The sequence below is a fragment of the Phyllobates terribilis genome, unplaced genomic scaffold (assembly GCF_046119375.1).
Source record: "Phyllobates terribilis strain yellow unplaced genomic scaffold, ASM4611937v1 Scaffold_71__1_contigs__length_7168151, whole genome shotgun sequence".
Lineage (NCBI taxonomy): Eukaryota > Metazoa > Chordata > Amphibia > Anura > Dendrobatidae > Phyllobates > Phyllobates terribilis.
Window position 1 is genome coordinate 6464646 of NW_027362831.1, and position 23552 is coordinate 6488197.

Below are 23552 nucleotides of genomic sequence, written 5' to 3' on the forward strand. Positions count from 1 at the left end.
TTCCAAGGAGTTGGGCCTACCTGTCTCCACTGTTGGGAGCATCATCTGTAAGTGGAAGGCTTATGGAACTACTGTTAGCCTTCCACGGCCTGGACAGCCTTTGAAAGTGCCCTCCCGTGCCGAGGCCAGGCTTGTCCGAAGAGTCAAGGCTAACCCAAGGACAACAAGGAAGGAGCTCCGGGAAGATCTCATGGCAGTGGGGACATTGGTTTCAGTCAATGCCATAAGTAACGTACTCCACCGCAATGGTCTCCGTTCCAGACGAGCCTGTATGGTACCTTTACTTTCAAAGCGTCATGTCAAGGCTCGTCTACAGTTTGCTCATGATCACTTGGAGGACTCTGAGACAGACTGGTTCAAGGTTCTATGGTCTGATGAGACCAAGATCGAGATCTTTGGTGCCAACCACACACGTGACGTTTGGAGACTGGATGGCACTGCATACGACCCCAAGAATACCATCCCTACAGTCAAGCATGGTGGTGGCAGCATCATGCTGTGGGGCTGTTTCTCTGCCAAGGGGCCTGGCCATCTGGTCCGCATCCATGGGAAGATGGATAGCACGGCCTACCTGGAGATTTTGGCCAAGAACCTCCGCTCCTCCATCAAGGATCTTAAGATGGGTCGTAATTTCATCTTCCAACAAGACAACGACCCAAAGCACACAGCCAAGAAAACCAAGGCCTGGTTCAAGAGGGAAAAAGTCAAGGTGTTGGAGTGGCCTAGTCAGTCTCCTGACGTTAACCCAATTGAAAACTTGTGGAAGGAGCTCAAGAATAAAGTCCACATGAGACACCCAAAGAACCTAGATAACTTGGAGAAGATCTGCATGGAGGAGTGGGCCAAGATAACTCCACAGACCTGTGCCAGCCTGATCAGGTCTTATAAAAGACGATTATTAGCTGTAATTGCAAACAAGGGTTATTCCACAAAATATTAAACATAGGGGTTGTATAATAATTGACCCACACTTTTATGTTTAAAATTTAATAAAATTCAACTGAGCAACATAACTTTTTGGTTTGTAAGATTTATGCTTCTGTTCATAAAACCTACTCTCGTTTGCAGTTTAAAGGCTCTAACTTATTTGCATCTTATCAAACCAGCTAAATCTGCAGGGGGTTGAATACTACTTGTAGGCACTGTATACGGATTTATCGGTTTAATATTTTATTTATTTATTTTAATTTATTTTGTATTTTTTTTTTAACAGTTTCAAAACATTTTTTTTTACTTTTTTTTACATTTTTACTTAGTCCCTGTATGGGACAATAATTTTTATTTTTCTGATCACTGATCTCATGTAATGTAATAGACATATATTACATTACATGAGATCTTCACTGACTGTTTCACAGTCAGAGTCTCCTGCCAGGCTTCAGCTGCAGGCTGAGCCAGGCAGGACACCATATATGGCAGAGCTGGAGGCGGTCATGTGACCTCCAGCTGCCATAGCCACCCAAGGTCCTGGAAGGTATCAGGGGTCTTCTGAGAGGTAAGTATACCACCCCCTCTCCTCCTGCTGTCTTCTATATGCCGCGATCACTATAGATCGCGGCATATAGAAGACAGCAAAGGGTTAACATCACTGGGACCTCATCCAATCAGGTCCCGATGATGTTCCCTGTCAGAGCTATCGCTCTGCACCGCTCCCACAGCGCTTGCAGGACCCTGGGGGTCCTGAGCGCTGCGGGACCACCCACCGTTTTTAAACGTCCGCGCTGCACAGAGCCCAGGCAGCGCGGACGTTTATGTACAGTGGGCGGTCGAGAAGCGGTTAAGGACTGGTGAGTGCAGCTCATTTTTCTTTCTTATGGTTATCTTGGAATTATTGACAAGTTTATTATGACATCATAAAGGTGAGTGCAACCAGCACTTATTTAATATAGATTTGAATCTTGATACTGCATTTACAATCTGCGCTCTCTCCCCTCTACTTATTTTATAGTATGTCTTTGGAGTGTGGGAGGAAACTGGAGAACCCGGAGGAAACCCACACAAACACGGGGAGAACATACAAACTCCTTGCAGATGCTATCCTTGGTGGAATTTGAACCCAGGACCCCAGCGCTGCAAGGCTGCAGTGCTAACCACTGAGCCACCATGCTACCCTACCTTGCCACCCCTCTTTGTTACTTCGGGAGCATGGCTAACTATGGGGCAGCCGCCACTGGCCGTTGAGCACTGGTCAGCTGCCCATATATTGATAGATTGGATGATTCTAAATGCAGCGACACCAAATATGTGTATATTTTATTTTTTTTGTTGTTTTATTTTGAATGTGGTGAAAGGGGGCGATTTAAACTTTTATATTTTTTTAATATTTTTAAAAACATTTTTTTTTACTTTTCACTTCCTTCAATAGTCTCTATGGGAGAGTAGAAGCTGCAATCATCAGATCACCTGTGTGTAGCAGAAATGCTCACTGGCTATAAGCGCCGACCGCTAGGCGGCGTTCATAGCATCCTGGCAATGACAACCGCAGGGGTCTCCTCCAGACCCCAGGTTGTCATGCCAACCCATTGGCGATTCATGGTCATGTGACCAGGTTTTGGCTCCCATTCCTGAGAAAAAATACTGACCGAATACTGACCAAAAACTGATAGTGGAGTCATAGCCTTAATTTGAGGGTATTCACATCCTAATTGAAGGGTTTAGGAATTACAGCTCTTTAATATGGAGCAGTATCTTTTTCATGGGACCAAAGTAATTGGACAATTATCTCAAAAGCTCTTTCATTGACTGCATGGGCTCTTCCCTCATTAATCCATCATCAATTAAGCAGGTAAAAGGTCTGGAGCTGATTCCAGGTGTGGCATTTGTATTTGGAAACTGTTGCTGTTAACCCATAACAGGGAAAAGAGCTCTCATGGAAGTGAAACAGACCATCATTATATTATATTAATATTAAAGTGTAAGAAATGCACAGTGGCATAAAGTAACCTCACCAGTCAAAAGGGAAAAACACTTCCGACGCACGTTTTGCATCTGGCTTCGTCATGGGGAGATGGTGGACTGAACAACCAGGCTATTTACATGTAGGACCCAATCAAAAAAGTTGTAACGCATGTGGATTCCTGCACATACAAAATCAATGGAACATCATCCAAGAAGCAGTAGTGACTTCAGACACTATCTTCAGATGGCCCGCCCACTGAAAACAAGGTGCCTGTGCGCATGATTGATGGTGCTGTTTTCATGTGATGCGACCAACACGTGAGAGGAAGCAGTCATCTCACCGGTGACGCGCCAATACTGGAGGTGCTGACGGATTCGGCACATAAAAAAAATCACATGATAATGAATAATGTGGTGGCAGAATGGGAAGTGATGTACGATCACATCATTATAGTCACGGTCATGTGGCTGGGCAGAGACGATCACATGGACAGCAGTCACATGATCAGTTCTTCACAATACAGATGAACAATGACCCAAAACATAGTGCGAAAGCAACCCTGGAGTTTTTTACTGTAAAGAAGTGAAATATTCTGTAATGGCGCAATGGTCACGTCAGTCACCAGATCTCGACCCCATCGAGCTGCATTTCACAGGCTGAAGACAAAACATAAGGGAGAAAGACCCACAAACAAGCAACAACTGAAGTCACTGCAGTAAAGGCGGCACAGCCTCACAAAGGAGGAAACCCAGCGTTTGGTGACGTCCATGGCTTCCAGACTTCAGGCCGTCATTGCTGCAAAGGATTCTCTACGAAGTATTAATGAGAATTTTATTTATGGTAAAGTTAATTTCTCCAATTACTTTTGCACCCCTGGAATGAGGAGGCTTCGTAGAAAAATGGTTGTAATTTCTAAACGTTTCACAGGAGATTTTTGTTTAATCCTTTTAATTAAACCTGAAAGTCTCCACTTCAATTACATCTCAGTTTCATTTTAAATCCAGATTAGTGGCCTGCAGAGCTGAAATCACCACGAAGATTCACTGTCCAAATATTTCTGGACCGAACTGTATTCATATATTTACACTATATGGACAAATATTGCATCTCTTGCCCCCAAAACAAAACCCAAAATGTTCTCCTGCCCCTTTTCCTAACTCCCAATCCCCAAATAGACAAGGACATTCGGAGTTTCCAATCCTCACTCTTTGGCTACGGCCCCACTATCAGTATTCGGTCAGTATTTTTTCTCAGGAGTGGGAGCCAAAACAGGTGAGGAACAATCAGAGAAAAGGTATAATAGAAACAAGTCACCAATTCTGCATTTATCACCCACTCCTGGTTTTGGCTCCCACTTCTGAGAAAAGATACTGACCAAATACTGATAGTGGGGCCGGGGCCTTTTGTAGATAAAGCATCTTCAGCCTCGGCTCTTTACCGCCTACAGACAAAATGGTGGGAAAACAAAACACTTTTTATTAATCCGTTATATTTTATTACAGTTTTTATTACAGGGAAATTACAATAAAATGCCCCCAATCCCTTTTCCCTTCACCCTGATCCATAATGCTGGGGTAAGATTATCTCTACAGAGACCCCTGTACAGGAATATTAGGGCTCCAGCGACATCACATCTATTATACAGAGAATAGCGCTATCTCCATAGCTCTGTACACAAGGACATAGAGATCAGACAAGGTCCTCATATTCAGGCAGCTTCTATTTTACTCCAACCCTCTTTATAAGAACAAGATCAGAGTCTCATTATACCGAGCAGAGAAGCTCCAGGGACAAAGACCCCGTCTGGTCCTAACACGCCGGGGGTCCGGAGTATCCAGCCACGGGGCCCGGATTCCCTCATTTGTGGCCCCAGCGTTTCTTGTAGAATAAATCCCTTTCTCATCCAGTCCTGTAGTAATGACTTTATCAGGTTTTGTAGGAGGTTTCGTCTGACTCCATCTTATGTTATCAATATCTGTGCGAGAAACAAGAGACGTCCGAGCGCAGTTTTACCAAGTGTCCAGAGTCAGTTCTTCTACAATCTGATAAAGAGCCGCGGTGTCTCCGACTGAACCTGGGGGTATACAGCTGTATACAGCGTACATACACGGCTCCGCTCCATACATACATGGCTCCGTACACCCCCAGCTCCGTACATACACGGCTCCGCTCCGTACACGCGCGGCTCCACTCCGTACGCCTGCTCCGCTCTGTACACACATGGCTCCGTACACCCCCAGCTCCGTACATACACGGCTCCGCTCCGTACACGCGCGGCTTCACTCCGTACGCCTGCTCCGCTCTGTACACCTCGTACACGCGCGGCTCCGTTCCGTACGCCTCGTACACGCGCGGCTCCGCTCCGTACGCCTCGTACACGCGCGGCTCCGCTCCGTACGCCTCGTACACGCGCGGCTCCGCTCCGTACGCCTCGTACACGCGTGGCTCCGTACGCCTCGTACACCCGGCTCCATTCCGCACGCCTCGTACACACGCGGCTCTGCTCCGTACATCTCGTACACGCGCGGCTCCGCTCCGTACACCTCGTACACACGCGGCTCTGCTCCGTACATCTCGTACACGCGTGGCTCCGCTCCGTACACCTCGTACACACGCGGCTCTGCTCCGTACATCTCGTACACACGCGGCTCCGCTCCGTACGCCTCGTACACACGCGGCTCCGCTCCGTACGTCTCGTACACGCGCGGCTCTGCTCCGTACACCTCGTACACACGCGGCTCCGCTCCGTACACCTCGTACACACGCGGCTCTGCTCCGTACACCTCGTACACACGCGGCTCTGCTCCGTACACCTCGTACACACACGGCTCTGCTCCGTACACCTCGTACACACGCGGCTCTGCTCCGTACACCTCGTACACACGCGGCTCCGCTCCGTACACCTCGTACACACGCGGCTCCGCTCCGTACACCTCGTACACGCGCGGCTCTGCTCCGTACACCTCGTACACACGCGGCTCCGCTCCGTACACCTCGTACACACGCGGCTCTGCTCCGTACACCTCGTACACACGCGGCTCTGCTCCGTACACCTCGTACACACGCGGCTCTGCTCCGTACACCTCGTACACACGCGGCTCCGCTCCGTACACCTCGTACACACGCGGCTCCGCTCCGTACACCTCGTACACACGCGGCTCTGCTCCGTACGCCTCGTACACACGCGGCTCCGCTCCATACACCTCGTACACGCGCGGCTCTGCTACATCCACACTGTAAACCCCTCCTGACCCCACACATAAACTTCAGCTCATCCAGCACCATGACAACCAGCACAGCAGAGTCCTGCATCCACTGAGGCCCCTGATCATGTGACCCCTGACTCCTCCCCTCCTGTGACCTCATCACAGCTCCTGTGCGCACAGAGCAGCCATATATGTGGTGGCGGCTCTGCAGGTGGAGGTATGTGGAGACCCCATTACTGGGTGCAGGGGGCATTAACCCCTTCAGCACCGAGACTCTTTTGGGGTCTTGTGTTGCCCCTTTATAAGAATCATAAGGTTTTTGTTCTGTTTCCTGTAATAGATACATACGACCCAACTATGGAGACAGGAAGGGAGGAAACGTATTGTTCTCATAGTACAGGACCCCCACAGTGTAATGCCCCCATTATACCCCTTATGCAGTATGTATGATGCCCCCACAGTGTAATACCCCCATTATACCCCTTATGCAGGATGTATGATGCCCCCACAGTGTAATACCCCCATTATACCCCTTATGCAGGATGTATGATGCCCCACACAGTGTAATGCCCCCATTATGCCCCTTATGCAGGATGTATGATGCCCCCACACAGTGTAATGCCCACATTATGCCCCTTATGCAGGATGTATGATGCCCACACACAGTGTAATGCCCCCATTATGCCCCCACACAGTGTAATGCCCCCATTATGCCCCTTATACAGGATGTATGATGCCCCACACAGTGTAATGCCCCTATTATGCCCATTATGCAGGATGTATGATGCCCCCACACAGTGTAATGCCCCCATTATGCCCCTTATGCAGTATGTATGATGCCCCCACACAGTGTAATGCCCCCATTATGCCCCTTATGCAGGATGTATGATGCCCCCACACAGTGTAATGCCCCCATTATGCCCCCACACAGTGTAATGCCCCCATTATGCCCCTTATACAGTATGTATGATGCCCCCATTATGCCCCTTATGCAGGATGTATGATGCCCCCCACAGTGTAATGCCCCCATTATGCCCCTTATACAGGATGTATGATGCCCCCACACAGTGTAATGCCCCCATTATGCCCCTAATGCAGGATGTATGATGCCCCCACACAGTGTAATGCCCCCCCTTATGCTGTATGTATGATGCCCCCCTCCACAGTATAATGTTCCCAAAGTACCACCTGAGGTTTTGCAGTTGGAATAATCCCTCTGGGATTGGTTTCCCTTTTCCTGCTCCCCTACATGTAGACCCTCGAGCATGTATACATGCATGTAGGGGACCAGGCCTTATTAGATATCGAGGCTTTGTACAGTAATATTCTGCATGAGGATGGTATCAGAGGAGTAAGACATTTCTTGAAATCGAGATCAATAGAGTGTAGCAGACATAATGACTTCATGGTCGATCTTCTAAAATTCACTCTTACTCATAACTTCTTTCTTTTTGACAGGAAGTACTTCTACCAGCTCAGGGGTACTGCGATGGGGAGTCTCTGTACCTCCTTGTATGCTAACGTATTCCTGGGCTGGTGGGAGGAAACCACAATATTCTGGGATGATCATATGTGGTGGCATCCATATATTGGGGTGTGGTATAGATATATTGACACTATTTTTATCATCTGGTCAGAGACGAGTGAAGAATTTCTTGAATTTGTTAGAGAACAAATTAAATTATTACCAGTTCCTTTTCCTGGATGTACCAACCAAGAAAGTATGAGATGGGACCCTAAGGACACTCCACTACCATAAACCTACAAGCACTAATAAACTATTGAAGTGGGATAGTCACCACCCCATCATCCTTTAAAAAAAAAAAAGCAATATCCAAGGGCCAATTTTTACAGTTGAGATGAAACTGCTCTAATGTCACAGATCTTAATATACAGGCAATAGACATGAACACCAGATTCATGGAAAAAGGTACCCGCAGTACATTTTGGATTCCACACGATTGTTTGCAGAAAATCGGGAGAGACAGACACTCCTCCATACCTAACCAAGACACCAAGAAAAATATGGGATAACACCAGTAATAGGAACTTGTGACAATCAGAGTGACCTTAGCTTTAATGTACTCAGAAAACCCTGACCGACCTGGACCTGAGGGTGCTGTGGGATCTACTCCCACAATAACTTCCCAGGCCTGTCTGAACACTCCTAGCCTGTTTGACCGCCTCTCTGGGGGCCGTATACCCAGACTTGCTCCTGTATATTGTTGCAGTGTCAGTTCCTGTCTGAACACTCTCCTAGCCTGTTTGTCTCTGTGTCCGTATCTTCCCTTTTCCTCCAGTCTCTGAACCTGCACCTAACTCCTACTCTTTGTCTGTGTACTTCTGTTGTGAGTTTGGAGTCCACTCGCTACTTCATTGCAAGTACCTTGTGTGTATCTGGTTCTGCTTCACCCTTCCAGTCTGTTCAGTGTGAACAGAGCCCTGTCCTCTCTGCTCTGCCTTGCTCACCGCTCAGGCTGTTCCTTCTTGCTCACCGCTCCGGCGGTTCCTTCCTGCTCTGCCTTGCTCACCGCTCCGGCGGTTCCTTCCTGCTCTGCCTTGCTCACCGCTCCGGCGGTTCCTGCCTGCTCTGCCTTGCTCACCGCTCCGGCGGTTCCTGCCTGCTCTGCCTTGCTCACCGCTCCGGCGGTTCCTGCCTGCTCTGCCTTGCTCACCGCTCCGGCGGTTCCTGCCTGCTCTGCCTTGCTCACCGCTCCGGCGGTTCCTGCCTGCTCTGCCTTGCTCACCGCTCCGGCGGTTCCTGCCTGCTCTGCCTTGCTCACCGCTCCGGCGGTTCCTGCCTGCTCTGCCTTGCTCACCGCTCCGGCGGTTCCTGCCTGCTCTGCCTTGCTCACCGCTCCGGCGGTTTCTCCCTGCCCTGCTTGCTCACCGCTCCCACGGTACCTCTCTGCTCCGCCTTGCCCACCGCTCCAGCGGTTCCTCTCTGCTCTGCTTGTCTACCTCATCTGCGGTTCTGTTCCTGAATCCCAGTCTGTACTGGACCCTATCCCGCCTGTGCTCCAACCTGCTAGTACCTCCCCGTCTGCACGCCAGCCGTACTTGTCAGTACCCTCCTGTCTGCATACCAGCCGTGCCTGCCAGTATCCTCCTGTCTGCACTCCAGCTGTGCCTGCCAGTGCCCACCTGTCTGCATGCCAGCCGTGTCTACCAATACTCACCTGTCTGTGTGCCAGCCTAACCTGCCTGTTCCTGTATTCCCCGGTGTGGGTCAACAGCCGTGTCCGGGGTCTGGCCTGGAGTAGCACCTGGTCCCTCTGCTCGGTTCCTCCCTGGTGCACGGCATCGTTAGCCATCGTGCTACCTTGGTCGGATCGGGTTGACGCTTAGTTACGCCCCTCCAGGCACTCTCTGGTTCATGGCACAGTGGAATCACTAAATCACGCACACGCCAGTCAGCCCGGGCGTGTGCATAACACTGTTTAGTAATACACAAGGATCACCACACTTGTTAGTCTCTAATTATGCAATAGGGGTCAAATATGACCATTTAGGAATATACTGTGGGCCACCATCCCATATTTTTTGTAATGATAAAGTAGATCTACATGCCTGTTGCATGATGTGAGGATGTGCAATACTTGTTTTTAGTCTCCCATGACACTGATCTCAGAGAGAGGATTTTTCTGTTGGTGGAATGCAATCAATACCATGTGCGCTCTGGAGTGGAATGCAGACATCTGGGCATGTGCATTTGTGGACAATGATCCTAGAGGCGCTCCTGCGTGGAATGATAACTATGGGCATGCACAGTCACAGGTATGAGTGGCGCGGCGGCAATCAGTTTATCTGGCGTTTCAGTGTAAAGCACGTCACTTCCCGACATGCACACTAGGGGATTGACATTATCGGTCCTCTAGCTCATGAGAAGTAGCGTAGGTGCAGTACATTATTGTAGACAGACTCCATTCTGTATATCCTGTGACAATTCTCTAGGAATGGAAATGGGCCTCCTAGTCTGGGAGGGGTTTTGGATGAAGTGGGCTATTTAAACATGGACACCTGGCTATTAGGCACACTATGCTGAACATCATGAATTATCATCACTGTATCAAGCCTCCTGATGAATCTACTGGGGAAACGCATTGAGGCGGATTATTGAAACATTCTCTGAGTACCATACCCTTTCCTTTATACATATCGTAGGGGTTTTTCTCACTTGGGTGCGACGGGAGGAAAACATGAGGCATGTTCCTTTAAAAGTTCATGTGGGTTTATTGCTTCATAAACCCAGAAGCCAAACAGAAAAGCAAATAGCCTTTAGATCAGGCAAACAAAGTAAATGTTCTTAGCAGGTCTCTGCTCAGCCAGGCTTGTGTGGCACACAAGCTGGGGTAGCGTCCAGTGTCCTGGCTTGGTGTGAAGACAAACATACACAGGAGGTCTTCTCCCTCCAAACACACAGACCATGTGCCAAACAGCAGCCTCCATTTTATAGGCTGTTAACCACACCCAGAGGTGAGGTATGTGGGTAGCTGGACCCACCCATTCTCTTTTAGCTACCCGTAACCCGGCTCCCAGGTGCACCAAACGATCCTCTTAGTGCTTATGTGCCCTAGAGAAACACTCTGGGTTACATCACAGAGACTATCCATCTCTGTGATAACTCCGATCGACTACGCGACCATTAGCCACCTTACATGTATCCCCCCTCTGCCTTAAGCCGTGGGGCTTGGGACCTTCTTCTACCAGACAAGGGATTCTGGAGAGGGCATCGGCTTTACCATGTAGCTTCCCTGCTCTATGTTCTACATGGAAGTGGAAGTCCTGTAGGGCTATAAACCAGCTGGTGACCCTGGCATTTTTCCCTTTGTTTCCCTTATCCATCTGAGTGGGGCATAGTTGGATACTAATTTAAATTTTCGACCTAACAGTACGGTAAGGTGTCCACTGCCCATTTTATGGCCAAGCACTCCTACTCTATGACTGAATAATTTTTCTCGCAGGAGGACAGCTTTCTACTCAGGTAGAGGACAGGGTGCTCCTCCCTGTGTATCTCCTGGGAAAGGACTGCTCCTAAACCGACATCTGAGGCATCTGTCTGGAGTATAAACTCCTTCTTGAAGTCCGGGGCAACCAGGACCGGTTGCCTACACAGAGCCAGTTTCATCTCTTGAAAGGCCATCTCTTCCTCTGCAGTCCACTTGTCCATGGCTGATTTTGTCCCTTTAAAGGAGGTCAGTCAGGGGTGCGGCCATCATGGTTAAGTTTGGGATGAATTTTCTGTAGTATCCCACGATTCCCAGGAAGGCTCTGACTTGCTTTTTCTACAGCGGTCCACTTTAGTAAGCTTCTTATTTTCCCCATGGCACATTTCTTCGGGTTTATTGAAAACCCTGCCTTCCTCAGAGCATCAAACACAGCCTGGACTTCTTCCAGATGACTCTCCCAGTCTGGTCTAAAGATAATAATATCGTCCAGATATGCTGCGGTATATTTCTTATGGGATGCAAGGATGCGATCCATGGCTCTCTGGAAGGTTGCAGTGGCCCCCTGCAGTCCAAACGGCATCTGGATATACTGGAAGCATCCGTCCGGTGTAGAAAACGCAGTCTTCTCTTTGGCTCCCTGTGCCATGGGGATCTGCCAATATCCCTTTGTCAGATCCAAGGTGGTTATTTACCTTGCTGGCCCAAGCCTCTCGATCATCTCATTGACGCGTGGCATGGGATATGCGTCAAATTTGGAGCCCTCTTTCAACTTCCGATAGTCGTTGCAGAATCTCCACTCACCATCGGGCTTTGGGACCTAGACGATCGGGCTCGACCAACCGCTCTTGGATTCTTCAATGATACCGAGCTTCAGCATACGAGCCACCTCTTTTGGAGATTAACTCTCGTTGCGCCTCCAGTATCCGATAGGGCTTCAAGTTCACCCGCACATGTGGCTCCGTCAGAATCTCGTGTTCTATGAACCTTGTGCAGCCTGACAATTCCGAGAACAGATCCTGGTTCTTCTGCAGCAACTCCCGACACTGCTGTTTCTCAGCCTTCATTAGCGTTTCCGCTATTGCGCCAATGTCACCTTCTGGGTTGCCCAGCTAGCATGGAGCATCCACAGCTTCTCTGTCTTGCCACGGCTTGATGAGGTTGACGTGGTATATCTGGTATGGTTTACGTCGTCCCGGTTGATGAACCTTGTAGTTCACTTCACCCACTTTTTCCAACACCTCATATGTCCCTTGCCACTTAGCCAAGAACTTACTTTCCACCGTAGGAATTAGCACGAGGACTTGGTCTCCCGGATTGAGTTGCCTCACTCTGGCTGACCAGTTGTAGACTCTGGCATGAACTTCTTGTGCCTGGAGGAGATGTTATTTTACGATTGGCATCACCTTCGCAATCATCTCCTACATCAGAGCGATGTGCTCGATAACGCTCTTGTGGGGCGTGACCTCTGCTTCCCAGGTTTCCTTTGCGACATCCAGGAGACCCCGCGGATGTCGGACATGCAGGAGTTCGAATGGCGAGAACCCTGTAGAGGCCTGTGGAACCTCTCGGATAGAGAACAGATATGGTAGGAGACAGTCCCAGTTTCTGCCGTCCCTTTCTATGACCTTCCTCAGCATACTCTTCAGAGTCTTGTTAAACCGTTCGACAAGGCCATCTGTCTGAGGATGGTATACTGAAATCCTCACTTGGGAGATTTGCAGGACATTGCATAACTCCCTCATCACCTTACTCATAAAGGGAGTTACCTGGTCTGTGAGTATCTCCTTTTGGTAAGCCTGTTTGGGAAAACACGTGGACCAACTTGCAGGTTATACTCTTTGCAGAGGAGTTTCTCAGTGGAATCTTTTCAGGATAGCGTGTGGCATAGTCCAGGATAGCCAATATATATTCATGCCCACGAGCAGATTCAACCAGGGGACCGACCAAGTCTATATCAATTCTCTCGAACGGCACTTCAATAATGGCCAAATGGCACGAGGTGACTTCGAAAGTGAGAGGTGGGAGTGGTTAACTGGCACATAGGGCAAGACCTGCAATACTTAAATATTTCACGGGGACATCCGGGACAGTAGAACCTCTGCACGATCCGTTCCTGCGTTTTTTTTCACTTCCAGATGTCCCGGTCCCCCAAGACATGTGAATGGGCCATGTCCAACACCTTCCATCTAAAGGGGCCCGGCACTATTAATTGCTCTACACGCTCTTCCCTCACTTTCTTGACCCGGTACAACAACTCCCCACTCATCATAAAATGGGGAAATCTTGTGTCAGCCCCTGGCTCCTGTGCAACCCCATTTATGACAGTGACATTATTAAAGGCTTCCTTTAGAGTTAGGTCTCTATGCTGGGCAGACCCAAAATTCTCACTGGTCACTCCTAACTCCGGAATGGCAGACTCTGGGGGCGCTACCTCCTTATCCTCCACAAGGACACAATAGGGAATCCTGTCAGACTCTGGATGTGGTGATACCTCATCAAGGTTAACTGGTTTCTTATCTGAGCCAGCAAGCCGGGAACCCTTCCCCCACAGATCCCAAAACAAACAAAAGTCCCAGCCTATAATAATAGGGTGCAATAAGTTCTGAACGACGCCAACCTCTTGGGACTTAGTACTGTGGGCCGTTTCAATGTCCACTCTGGCCATGGAGTAATCCTTAGCCTCACCATGAATGCACTGAATGCCAACTTTTTTCCCCGGGATCATTTGTGAGGAAGGGTGGTCCTCATAAGGGTCACCAGAATCCCGGAATCTAGCAGTGCCATTAACTCCCGTCCGTTCACCTTCACGTGATATGCTTGTGGCCCCTCGCTAGGTGAACAGTTTACACTGCAGGCCAGATAAGCATAATATGAACAACGGCATCCTATGCTGCAATCCATCGGCTCAGGGGACAACGGGCGGCTATATGGCCTGGGCCTCGGCACCTCCAGCAAACAACGTCACCCGTAGGGACTTTGGATCCCCAGTATGGAGTGGGCTGCCTTCCCAAGGAATCTTCAACTCCCTGGTATCTCTCGACCTGTCTGACCAGTTCATCCACATTCTGGGAATCACCCTGGCCAACCCAAGTCTGTATGGGCCTCGGCAGGGAGTGCACAAACCGGTCCATCACCACCCGCTCTACCATCTGCGCAGGCGTAGAGGATTCCGGCTGCAGCCAATTCTGAACCAGGTGCAACAGTTCAAATATTTGGGAGCGAGGTGGTTTGTCCCGGTGATACGCCCAGCACTGAACCCGCTGTGCCCTGATAGTCATTGTCACCCCCAAGTGCAAGAGAATCTCAGTTTTTAGCTTGCCATACTCTTTGGCGTCCTGCAAAGCTAAATCATAGTACACCTTCTGGGGCTCTCCCATCAAGTATGGCGTCAGTACCTCTGCCCAATGCTCTGGCGGAAGTTTCTCCCTCTCAACGACCTTCAATGTCATCCCCAGGGGTCATTTTCTGCAAAGCCCGTCTTACTGCCTTCGGGACGTGGGAGTCATCAGCCGGACCTGGGTTTGGGGCATTCTTCCTGCCCTGGATGGCGGTTGCCAGAAGCTGCATCTGCTGCCATTGTTCCTGCTGGTGCTGCTGGATCTGCTGTAGCAACAGCCTGTTGGTCTCCTGTTGCTACATCTGGCGATGCTTGATGGCTTGCAACAGACTTCACCCAGGACATGCAAGTTTTCCTGTAGCAGTCACACATCTCTGCTGGGAACACTGCCCGCACGTCTAACACCAATTGTAGAGGTTTTACTCACTTGGGTGCGACAGGAGGAAAACGTGAGGCATGTTCCTTTAAAAGTTCATGTGGGTTTATTGCTTCATAAACCCAGAAGCCAAACAGAAAAGCAAATAGCCTTTAGATCAGGCAAACAAAGTAAATGTCCTTATCAGGTCTCTGCTCAGCCAGGCCTGTGTGGCACACAAGCTGGAGTAGCGTCCAGTGTCCTGGCTTGGTCTGAAGACAAACATACACAGGAGGTCTTCTCCCTCCAAACACACAGACCATGTGCCAAACAACTGCCTCCATTTTATAGGCTGTTAACCACACCCAGAGGTGAGGTATGTGGGTAGCTGGACCCACCCATTCTCTCCTAGCTACCCGTAACCCGGCTCCCAGGTGCACCAAACGATCCTCTTAGTGCTTATGTGCCCTAGAGAAACACTCCGGGTTACATCACAGAGACCAGCCATCTCTGTGACACATACCTCTCATCGACTACGCGGCCATTAGCCACCTTACAATACCTTGATACATATCTGGTTTTATGACTTCCCCACGGCTGATTAAAGGGAATCTGTCACCCCCTGGGACTTATCTGACCTCTAATATGGACATACAGGTGGTAGAAATGTGAATCTATACATCTATGCCTCATATTAGAGGTCTGTTTGTTGTGAAATGGCTTTTTATTCAGTGAAGATTCCTATGCTTGCTGGCCAGGGGACGGGAAGAAATCCCCGCCTACTGTGTTGATTAAAATATTTCCCCCCTTTCCTGCATGTCACAGTGCCCTGTGACGTGCAGTCGCCATGTCCAGATCCCACGACTGCGCGCTTTTTATGGTAGTGACGCACTTGTACTCTGTACTATGCAGCCATAGTACTGCAGAGATCTTGAGCCAAGGAGCCGGGAATTCACCGTGACTCACCGGCACCTGCACACAAGATCCCTGCAGTACTATGACTGCATAGTACACAGTACAACTGCACCTTCCGTAAAAAGTGAAGTGCGCGGGACCTGGACATGCTAACTGCACGTCACAGGGAACTTCTTCCCGGCCCGCAAGCATCGGAATCTTCACTGAATAAAAAGCCATTTCACAGCAAACAGACCTCTAATATGAGGCATACAGGTAAGTATAGATTCACATTTCTATCACCTGTATCCCCATATTAGAGGTTAGATAAGTCCCAGCGGGTGACAGATTCCCTTTAATCAGCCATGGGATAGTCGGTTGAGTGGATTCCCTTTAATAAATACTCACTTAGCCCCATTCTTCGTGCAGGTACTAATGAATCCAGGACCTATGAGATTTTTACCAAATGATAGTTGGATAGTTAGGGGTGTATCATCCATAGCGTCTTCCCACACGGCCACTATGGTGCCCGTGAAAAAACACAGAATTTGAGCTTGGTTTTAGTTGGTATCCATGCAGCACATAAATGTATGTTTACTAGGGCCATTAATCAGAAAAAAAAACTATAAGAAGAAAAATGGTCATAAACCCTGCTGTAAATAAATAAATAAATAAAAAGCAAAAGTGCATTTAAATAAAATAGGGTTCTTAGCAACACTGTTTTTGATCAAAAATAGCATGAAAGCTATCCCACCATGGCAAGGTGCACCCATTCAGGATAGGCCTGCTATGTATAATAAAAACCTTACCATGTGTCAAAGCCTCAAACTTCTGTGTGTGAATCAGACATGAGATCTAACGTGATAGAAGATTACAGTCCGGGGAAGACGGGAAACATTCATATAGACGGCCTGTGGAGATGTAGTCAGTGAAGCACTCTGGCTAAATATGTTTCAAGAGCCGTAGTAGAAGATGAATATGTCGTCCTCATCATGAAGTAGTTATTTCTCATGTCACGTGTAATGAATATCTCCTGCACCTATGCTAATGCTGATTCTAGTGTTGGTAAATGAGGCGAGAATTAGCAATAAGGAAGATGAGTCTTTGAGAAATGTGTTCAGCTACAGACTCCAAGAAAGAAACTGCTTGCTGTCTGTGGCCTAAAATATATAGGTTTTATTACTAGATGTAAAGAAGAAAACTAAATACTGTAAAATAATATATCTCCTCATATGTTTCCTTTTATTATCTCCAGTAATTGTATTATTACACAGGATTTTTATGATGTTACATCGGCTCATCATCTTCTCATTCAGGTCCCTACAATATCAGATCCTCTCAGTGAAGATCTTCTATTTAAGAGAATTTTCCTTATGGACCCATCAAAGATGGATATGGACAGAGACAAGATGGCGGAGAGGATATTACACCTCACCCTAGAGATCCTCTTCCGGCTTACTGGAGAGGTGAGAGATTCTGATGACGTCACATTACATCATTCTTATCTATGGGAATAACAGATGGACAGAACTGGAGAGGTGAGGACTCTGGAAATGTCTGTAGTGAGATTTAATAATGTGTCTCTCCATAACCAGGATTACACATTAGTGAAGAAGACCGCTAGTTTATGCTGTCAGGCCCCTGTGTCTGAGGGATGGGAAAGACCCCTGAGCCCAATCACAGGGCCTCCATCTCACCCCTTGATACATGAGGACATCAATGACCAGAAGATCCTAGATCTCACCTACAAGATGATTGAGCTGCTGACTGGAGAGGTGACACTGCTGGGAATACTGGGATATTATACAGTAACGCTATGAAAGGATCGGGGGGATGACTGTATCATTGTATGTGTCAGGTTCCTATAAGATGTCAGGATGTCGCTGTCTATTTCTCCATGGAGGAGTGGGAGTATTTAGAAGGACACAAAGATCTGTACAAGGACATCATGATGGAGGTTCCCCAGCCCCACACATCACCAGGTAATAGACAGGACTAAATACACACGGCCTATAATTATCTGTATGTAAAGAGTGAATTCAGTCTCTGTATGTGTTTCTTCCAGATCTATCCAGTAAGAGGACAACACCAGAGAGATGTCCCCATCCTTTTCTTCCACATGACTGTAAACAAGAAGATCCCAATGTTCCTCAGGATCATCAGGTAGATGGAGAGAAGGTGTCATGAGATCTCCCCTATGATGTGTAGACGGCTGTGAAGGTCTTGTGTTCAGTCTTGTTTTATCCACCAGTATTATATGTTTTCTATTTGTGTAATGAGAACGGTGGAGATGGCAGGATTAGAGCTGATCATAGATGGGACTTCTCCATCTGTCTGTGACTTTTACAATATTTGTTTCAGGGTGAAGATCTGACCCATATTAATACTACAGAGACATATGTGAGGGGTGATGAGCGGTGTAAAGAGGAGATTCCTACATATGACTACCCAGGTGAGTAGTGACCACTAAATGCAGAGAAGTCACAGATTCTTCTCAGTCACCGGCTGTGGCTGCTTTATCGGTTGTGTAGTCCGGCTGTATTACTATCATGTGATCACCATTTTGCCGCTAGATCACAACATTCTCCTCCACCCAAAACTGTTCAAATGATTTTGGGCATTGAAAGCTTTTTCCATAGAATTTACAACCTGGAGGATCCACCTACTCCCTGTGATTAGGAGATGTTACCTGCCCAGATCTGTAAACCACAAAGCCAGAAAATCACTTGAAGAAAAATATGATGGGACTGTAAGTGAAAGCAGAGGGTAATGATGCTGTTGGCTTCCTAGATCCCTGATATCTTATTGGATGAATCTACCTTCTCTCCCTTCTGTGCTGCTGAATGTGCTCATATGGTCCCTACAAGACCAGGTCCAGTTTTTCTGGCCAAACTTCACATTTATGATCTACAACATTAAATTTGCAGTGACGGCCAAATGTGAATGTCTGTACAATAACAGCAGAGTTTCCCTTTATCCTGACTTTTCAGTTTCTTTTAAAACCGACTAACTTCAAACCAGATTGTGATAAACTAAACAAAAAAAAACATTACACCTGTGCCACGATATATCTCTAAGATAAATTTAAGACACCTCATCTCTGCATTATTATAAAAAGTTTTCTTTGAATGTCTAATATTTCTTCTTGAAAATCATCTGACAGAAAATATTGTCCCTTATGATAGTTTAGATTACGAAGAGCCCCCGAGCCCCATACTCTAATTACCCCAGAGAGGTTTCACCACTAGTTACTCACTACTTACTGATGGAGACTGTTGAGTTTGATCATTTCAGTAGATGTGTTATTGTGTATACTCACAGTTTTGACTATAGTAGTTAGTACCCAAAATACTCTGATTTAACCCCTTCCTGCAGCCAGTTTTGTGTTCCTATCTAGGCCCAGTTTTCAAATCTGACGCGTGTCACTTTATATGGTGATAACTTTGGAATTCTTCTGTTCGTTGTCACCTGGCAGTTCAAAAGATGGCTACCACAAACAGGCTTGGTGCTATCTACTCCATTTTCCAGATCCCAGGGTTTGCCTTGCTCATCATCCTTTAACCCCTCTACATGGATTTGGACTTGGACAGAGACCCCCTAGGCTTGGGCCATGGTGTTACCTGCTGTTCTGTGGTGTGAGATGGCAAGAAGAATAGTCAGATAGCCGGGTCAGAACATGGAGGTCAGAGAAAATACAAATTCACACAAAAGTAGTCAGTAAATGGGCCGAGGCCACAACAGGAAACAAATACACAAGCCGGGAGCTGAGCACAGAGGACTGAACCAGAGGAGAACAAGGCTGTATCTGGCAGCTTCCCGCAATATGCTTCCAGCTTTAGTAGGGTGCGGTGCTTTCCAAATGGCTGAAGCAGGGAGCAGATTACTCCAGCTGGACAGCACACACACCCATACTGGTAGAGTGGATGGTACTACTGGTCCCAGTCACCCTAATCTTAGTGGCTGGACAGAGCCTGCGCCGCCCAGAGCTTCTGGTTCTGACGTCTCCTCCATCACCAGCGCCGCCTGCAGGATGAATAAGGCAGCTCCTGGTGAGAGTAGCAGACGTTGCAGGAGCAGATCCCAGAGGAGATGGGACCCACTATTTGCAGAAGCCCTAATGTGACCAAATGTCAGAAAACCAGAGCAGTAGAAATCCCCATAAAGTGACTCCATTTTGGAAATTATAACCCTCAGTGAAATAATCTATAGGATTAGTGACTATTTTGACTCCACAGGCACTTTCCGGAAATTAGCACGCAGGATGATGGAGAGTGAAAATTACAAATATATAATTTCATTACCCAACACATAGTGCCCAAATTGTGCTCCAGGAGACACACACCGTAAATTAAGTGGGTTCTTCTCACTATAGTAATGCCAAATACATGGATGCTAAATGTGTTTTGAGCGCACTGCAAGGCTCAGAAGTGAGGGGGAGATCTGACTTTGGGAGAGTTTATATTGCTGGATTGGGTTATGGAAGTCATGTTGCTTTTCAAAAGCCTTTGAGCCACTAATAATGTGGAAACCTCTGGTTTTCCATTGACAGGTGATGGACCTGAGTGGGGACTTGTTTTTTGTGAGATGAGTAGAAGTTTTTATTGGTATTATTTCACCTACATAACATTGTTTGGTGGCTTTTTATTCCATATTTGGGAGGCAGAATTAACAAACAGTTGGACACTACACTCCACTGGTTCATCCTATGAGGTTTTCTATTAGACTGTGAACTGTTATTGTCTTGGTGAATAATGACGGCTAACATAGGGCAAAATAAAAAAAAAAATCACAGAAAAAGATACAGCCTTACCAACACCAAATCATATAACAAATGCACTAGCAGGATGCCACAGACGCCCATGATAAAGGTGGGGGCAGCGCAGGTGCAAAATACTTATGGAGCAACCACTCACAATCGTACCAATTCATGGAGGGAGTGGTTGCCTAGTATTAAAGATGCACACAGATGAAGCTTGCATAGGACGCCAGTCACACAGGTAGTTTTGATGCACAGTGTCTGGCTTAGGATACTGATGATGTCCATACTGGGTAGGAAGGCTGCCCAGCACTATATAAGTGCACCCCACATGGACAGACACCCCAGTACACCCAACCAACACTAAAATGCTAATGCATTTGTTATCTGATTTGGTGTTGGTATGGCTGATTTTTTCTGTGATGTTTTCTTGCTAAATAATGATACTTTTACATAAAGTACATTTTTACGGAGAGTTTAAGTAGCAATATTCAACAATATAAATTTTAAGGATATGTTATTCATAAATAATAATTGATTTTATTCTTGGCAGATGACTGTACCAGGAGATCAGAGGAACAGCTGACATCTTCAATTTTTAAATCAGATGATCTTGAGATCACACAGGATACAATTGAAGTGAATGCCATTGCTCCAGATATACCATCATCCATTCACAGCAAAGATCTGTCATCTGATCATTTGAAACAGGTCCTGTCTTCTGATTCATTACCGACTGCTAAGGAAAATCAAAGTCACAAAATAAGCATTAAAAAACAAATTGCTCCTAAAGCAAAGAAGCCATTTTCATGTTCAGAATATGGAAATAGTTTTTCCCTCGAAAAGTCTTCTCCTAAACATCAAAGCATTCACACAGCAGAAACTAGATTTTTTTGTTTCAAGTGTGGGAAATTTTTTAACCAGAAATCAGATCTTGTTAATCACCAGCGAAGTCACACAGAGGAGAAGCCATTTTCTTGTTCAGAAAGTGGAAAATGTTTTACAGAGAAATCAAGTTTTATCAGCCATCAGAGAAATCACACAGGGGAGAAGCCTTTTTCCTGTTCAGAATGTGGAAAATGTTTTAGCCGGAAATCAGAATTGGTTAAGCACCAGAGAACTCACACAGGGGAGAAGCCTTTTTTCTGTTCAGAATGTGGAAAATGTTTTACAGCGAAATCAAGTTTTATCAGCCATCAGAGAATTCACACAGGGGATAAGCCTTTTTCCTGTTCAGAATGTGGAAAATGTTTTATCCGGAAATCAGATTTGGTTAAGCACCAGAGAACTCACACAGGGGAGAAGCCTTTTTTCTGTTCAGAATGTGGAAAATGTTTTACAGCGAAATCAAGTATTATCAGCCATCAGAGAATTCACACAGGGGAGAAGCCTTTTTCCTGTTCAGAATGTGGAAAATGTTTTAGCCGGAAATCAGATTTGGTTGAGCATAACAATACTCACACAGGGGAGAAGCCTTTTTCCTGTTCAGAATGTGGAAAATGTTTTAGCCGGAAATCAGATTTGTTTAAGCACCAGAGAACTCACACAGGGGAGAAGCCTTTTTTCTGTTCAGAATGTGGAAAATATTTTACAGCGAAATCAAGTTTTATCAGCCATCAGAGAATTCACACAGGGGAGAAGCCTTTTTCCTGTTCAGAATGTGGAAAATGTTTTAGCCGGAAATCAGATTTGGTTAATCACCAGAGAACTCACACAGAGGAGAAGCCTTTTTCATATTCAGAATGAGGGAAATGTTTTACAGCGAAATCATGTTGTATCAGACATCAGAGAACTCACACAGGGAAGAAGCCTTTTTTTTGTCCAGAATGTGGAAAATGTTTTAGCCGAAAAATAGATTTGGTTGAGCACAACAGAACTCGCACAGGGGAGAAACCTTTTTCCTGTTCAGAATGTGGGAAATGTTTTATCCTGAAATCAGTTTTGGTTAAGCACCAGAGAACTCACACAGGGGAGAAGCCTTTTTCCTGCTCAGAATGTGGGAAATGTTTTGTGAAGAAATCATCACTTCTTAGTTCCCAAAGTACTCACACAGACGAGAATCCATTTTCATGTTCTTAATGCGGGAAATGTTTTACACGGAAATCAACTCTTAAACTTCAGAGGTCACACAGGGGAGAAGCCTTTTTCATTTTTAACCGAAAATTGTATCTTCATAAAGGGGTTGTCCACTACTAGGACAACTCCTTCTCATTCCTAATGTTTGGTCTTGTTAAAATAAAAACACTCATACGCACTTCCTGTTCTGGCGCTGTTCCATTGGTGTCACAACTCGCGTTTCTGTAAGGATGTTGCATCATACAAGATTGTTACATCACACAATCCTGCCCCCAATCAACGCCACCTTTAGACGCATTGTACATCAACAGGAAGGACATGGCCTGGACATAGCACCAAGAGAATGCACACACTGAAAGCACTCTCTTCAGACCATGCTCCTTGGGGAATTATAAGCAATTTACAGCCTCAAACATGACTTTCGATATGGAAAAGAAAGAAGAGATCAGAGGTTAATCTGAGGTCCTCCACCTCCGTCAGCATGTCTGGTATGCAGCGTTTCTTATGGAAGGTCTTATCTTCCTGCTCCGGAGCTATTACTGCCTGAGCTCAGCTTGGAAAAAGAAGCATCCTTAACCCTCATGATGCCAGACAGCTCCAGACAGTAAGTCCTGCACCAACTTCTCTCTTAATGTAGGCCTCACAAGAAAACAGCTCCATAAATCTCCCTGTACTCTCACCAAAGCCCCCATGCTGAGCAGTGCTTGCTTCACAGGGACATTTACCCCACAGCCACAGGTTATTCTGATATGGGGAACAACATAACTGATTTGTATATCAGATTGTGTCTATCCCTACTAAAGAAGATATGGAGCAATATATTCAGAGGCTGGAGACCACATACATTACTGAAATACGTCCCCTCACTTCTATCCTGTCACAGCTTACTGACAAGGTACAGAGATTAGAGGATAATGTCGTCCAAGTTAGAGGCCATCATAATGCTCAGAAACTAACACTGGATCTTCACAGCCAGTAAATAAACCATCTGTTTAAATCACAATAATATCTGGATAAGGGGTATACCTGAAAGCATCAATGCACAAGTGATTATGCCAACACTGCGATCATTATTCATAG

The 23552-nt window shown here is 46.7% G+C and overlaps 2 protein-coding genes across 2 annotated transcripts in view; both read left to right on the forward strand.

Moving 5' to 3' along the window:
* Window positions 1–9718: 9718 nt before the first annotated feature.
* LOC141194468 (oocyte zinc finger protein XlCOF7.1-like) overlaps window positions 9719–23552 on the forward strand; it is a 215776-nt gene continuing 201942 nt past the window's right edge. The window contains exons 1-6 of the mRNA XM_073662392.1: window positions 9719–9882; window positions 16957–17106; window positions 17236–17415; window positions 17499–17622; window positions 17706–17803; window positions 18002–18092. Coding sequence (XP_073518493.1) covers window positions 9721–9882; window positions 16957–17106; window positions 17236–17415; window positions 17499–17622; window positions 17706–17803; window positions 18002–18092 — 805 coding nt within the window. The 5' untranslated portion in view covers window positions 9719–9720. The remainder of the gene's footprint in view (window positions 9883–16956; window positions 17107–17235; window positions 17416–17498; window positions 17623–17705; window positions 17804–18001; window positions 18093–23552) is intronic.
* The window catches only part of LOC141194413 (uncharacterized), a 36595-nt gene continuing 32713 nt past the window's right edge, over window positions 19671–23552 (forward strand). Inside the window, exons 1-2 of the mRNA XM_073662327.1 lie at window positions 19671–19689; window positions 20950–22139. Coding sequence (XP_073518428.1) covers window positions 19671–19689; window positions 20950–22139 — 1209 coding nt within the window. The remainder of the gene's footprint in view (window positions 19690–20949; window positions 22140–23552) is intronic.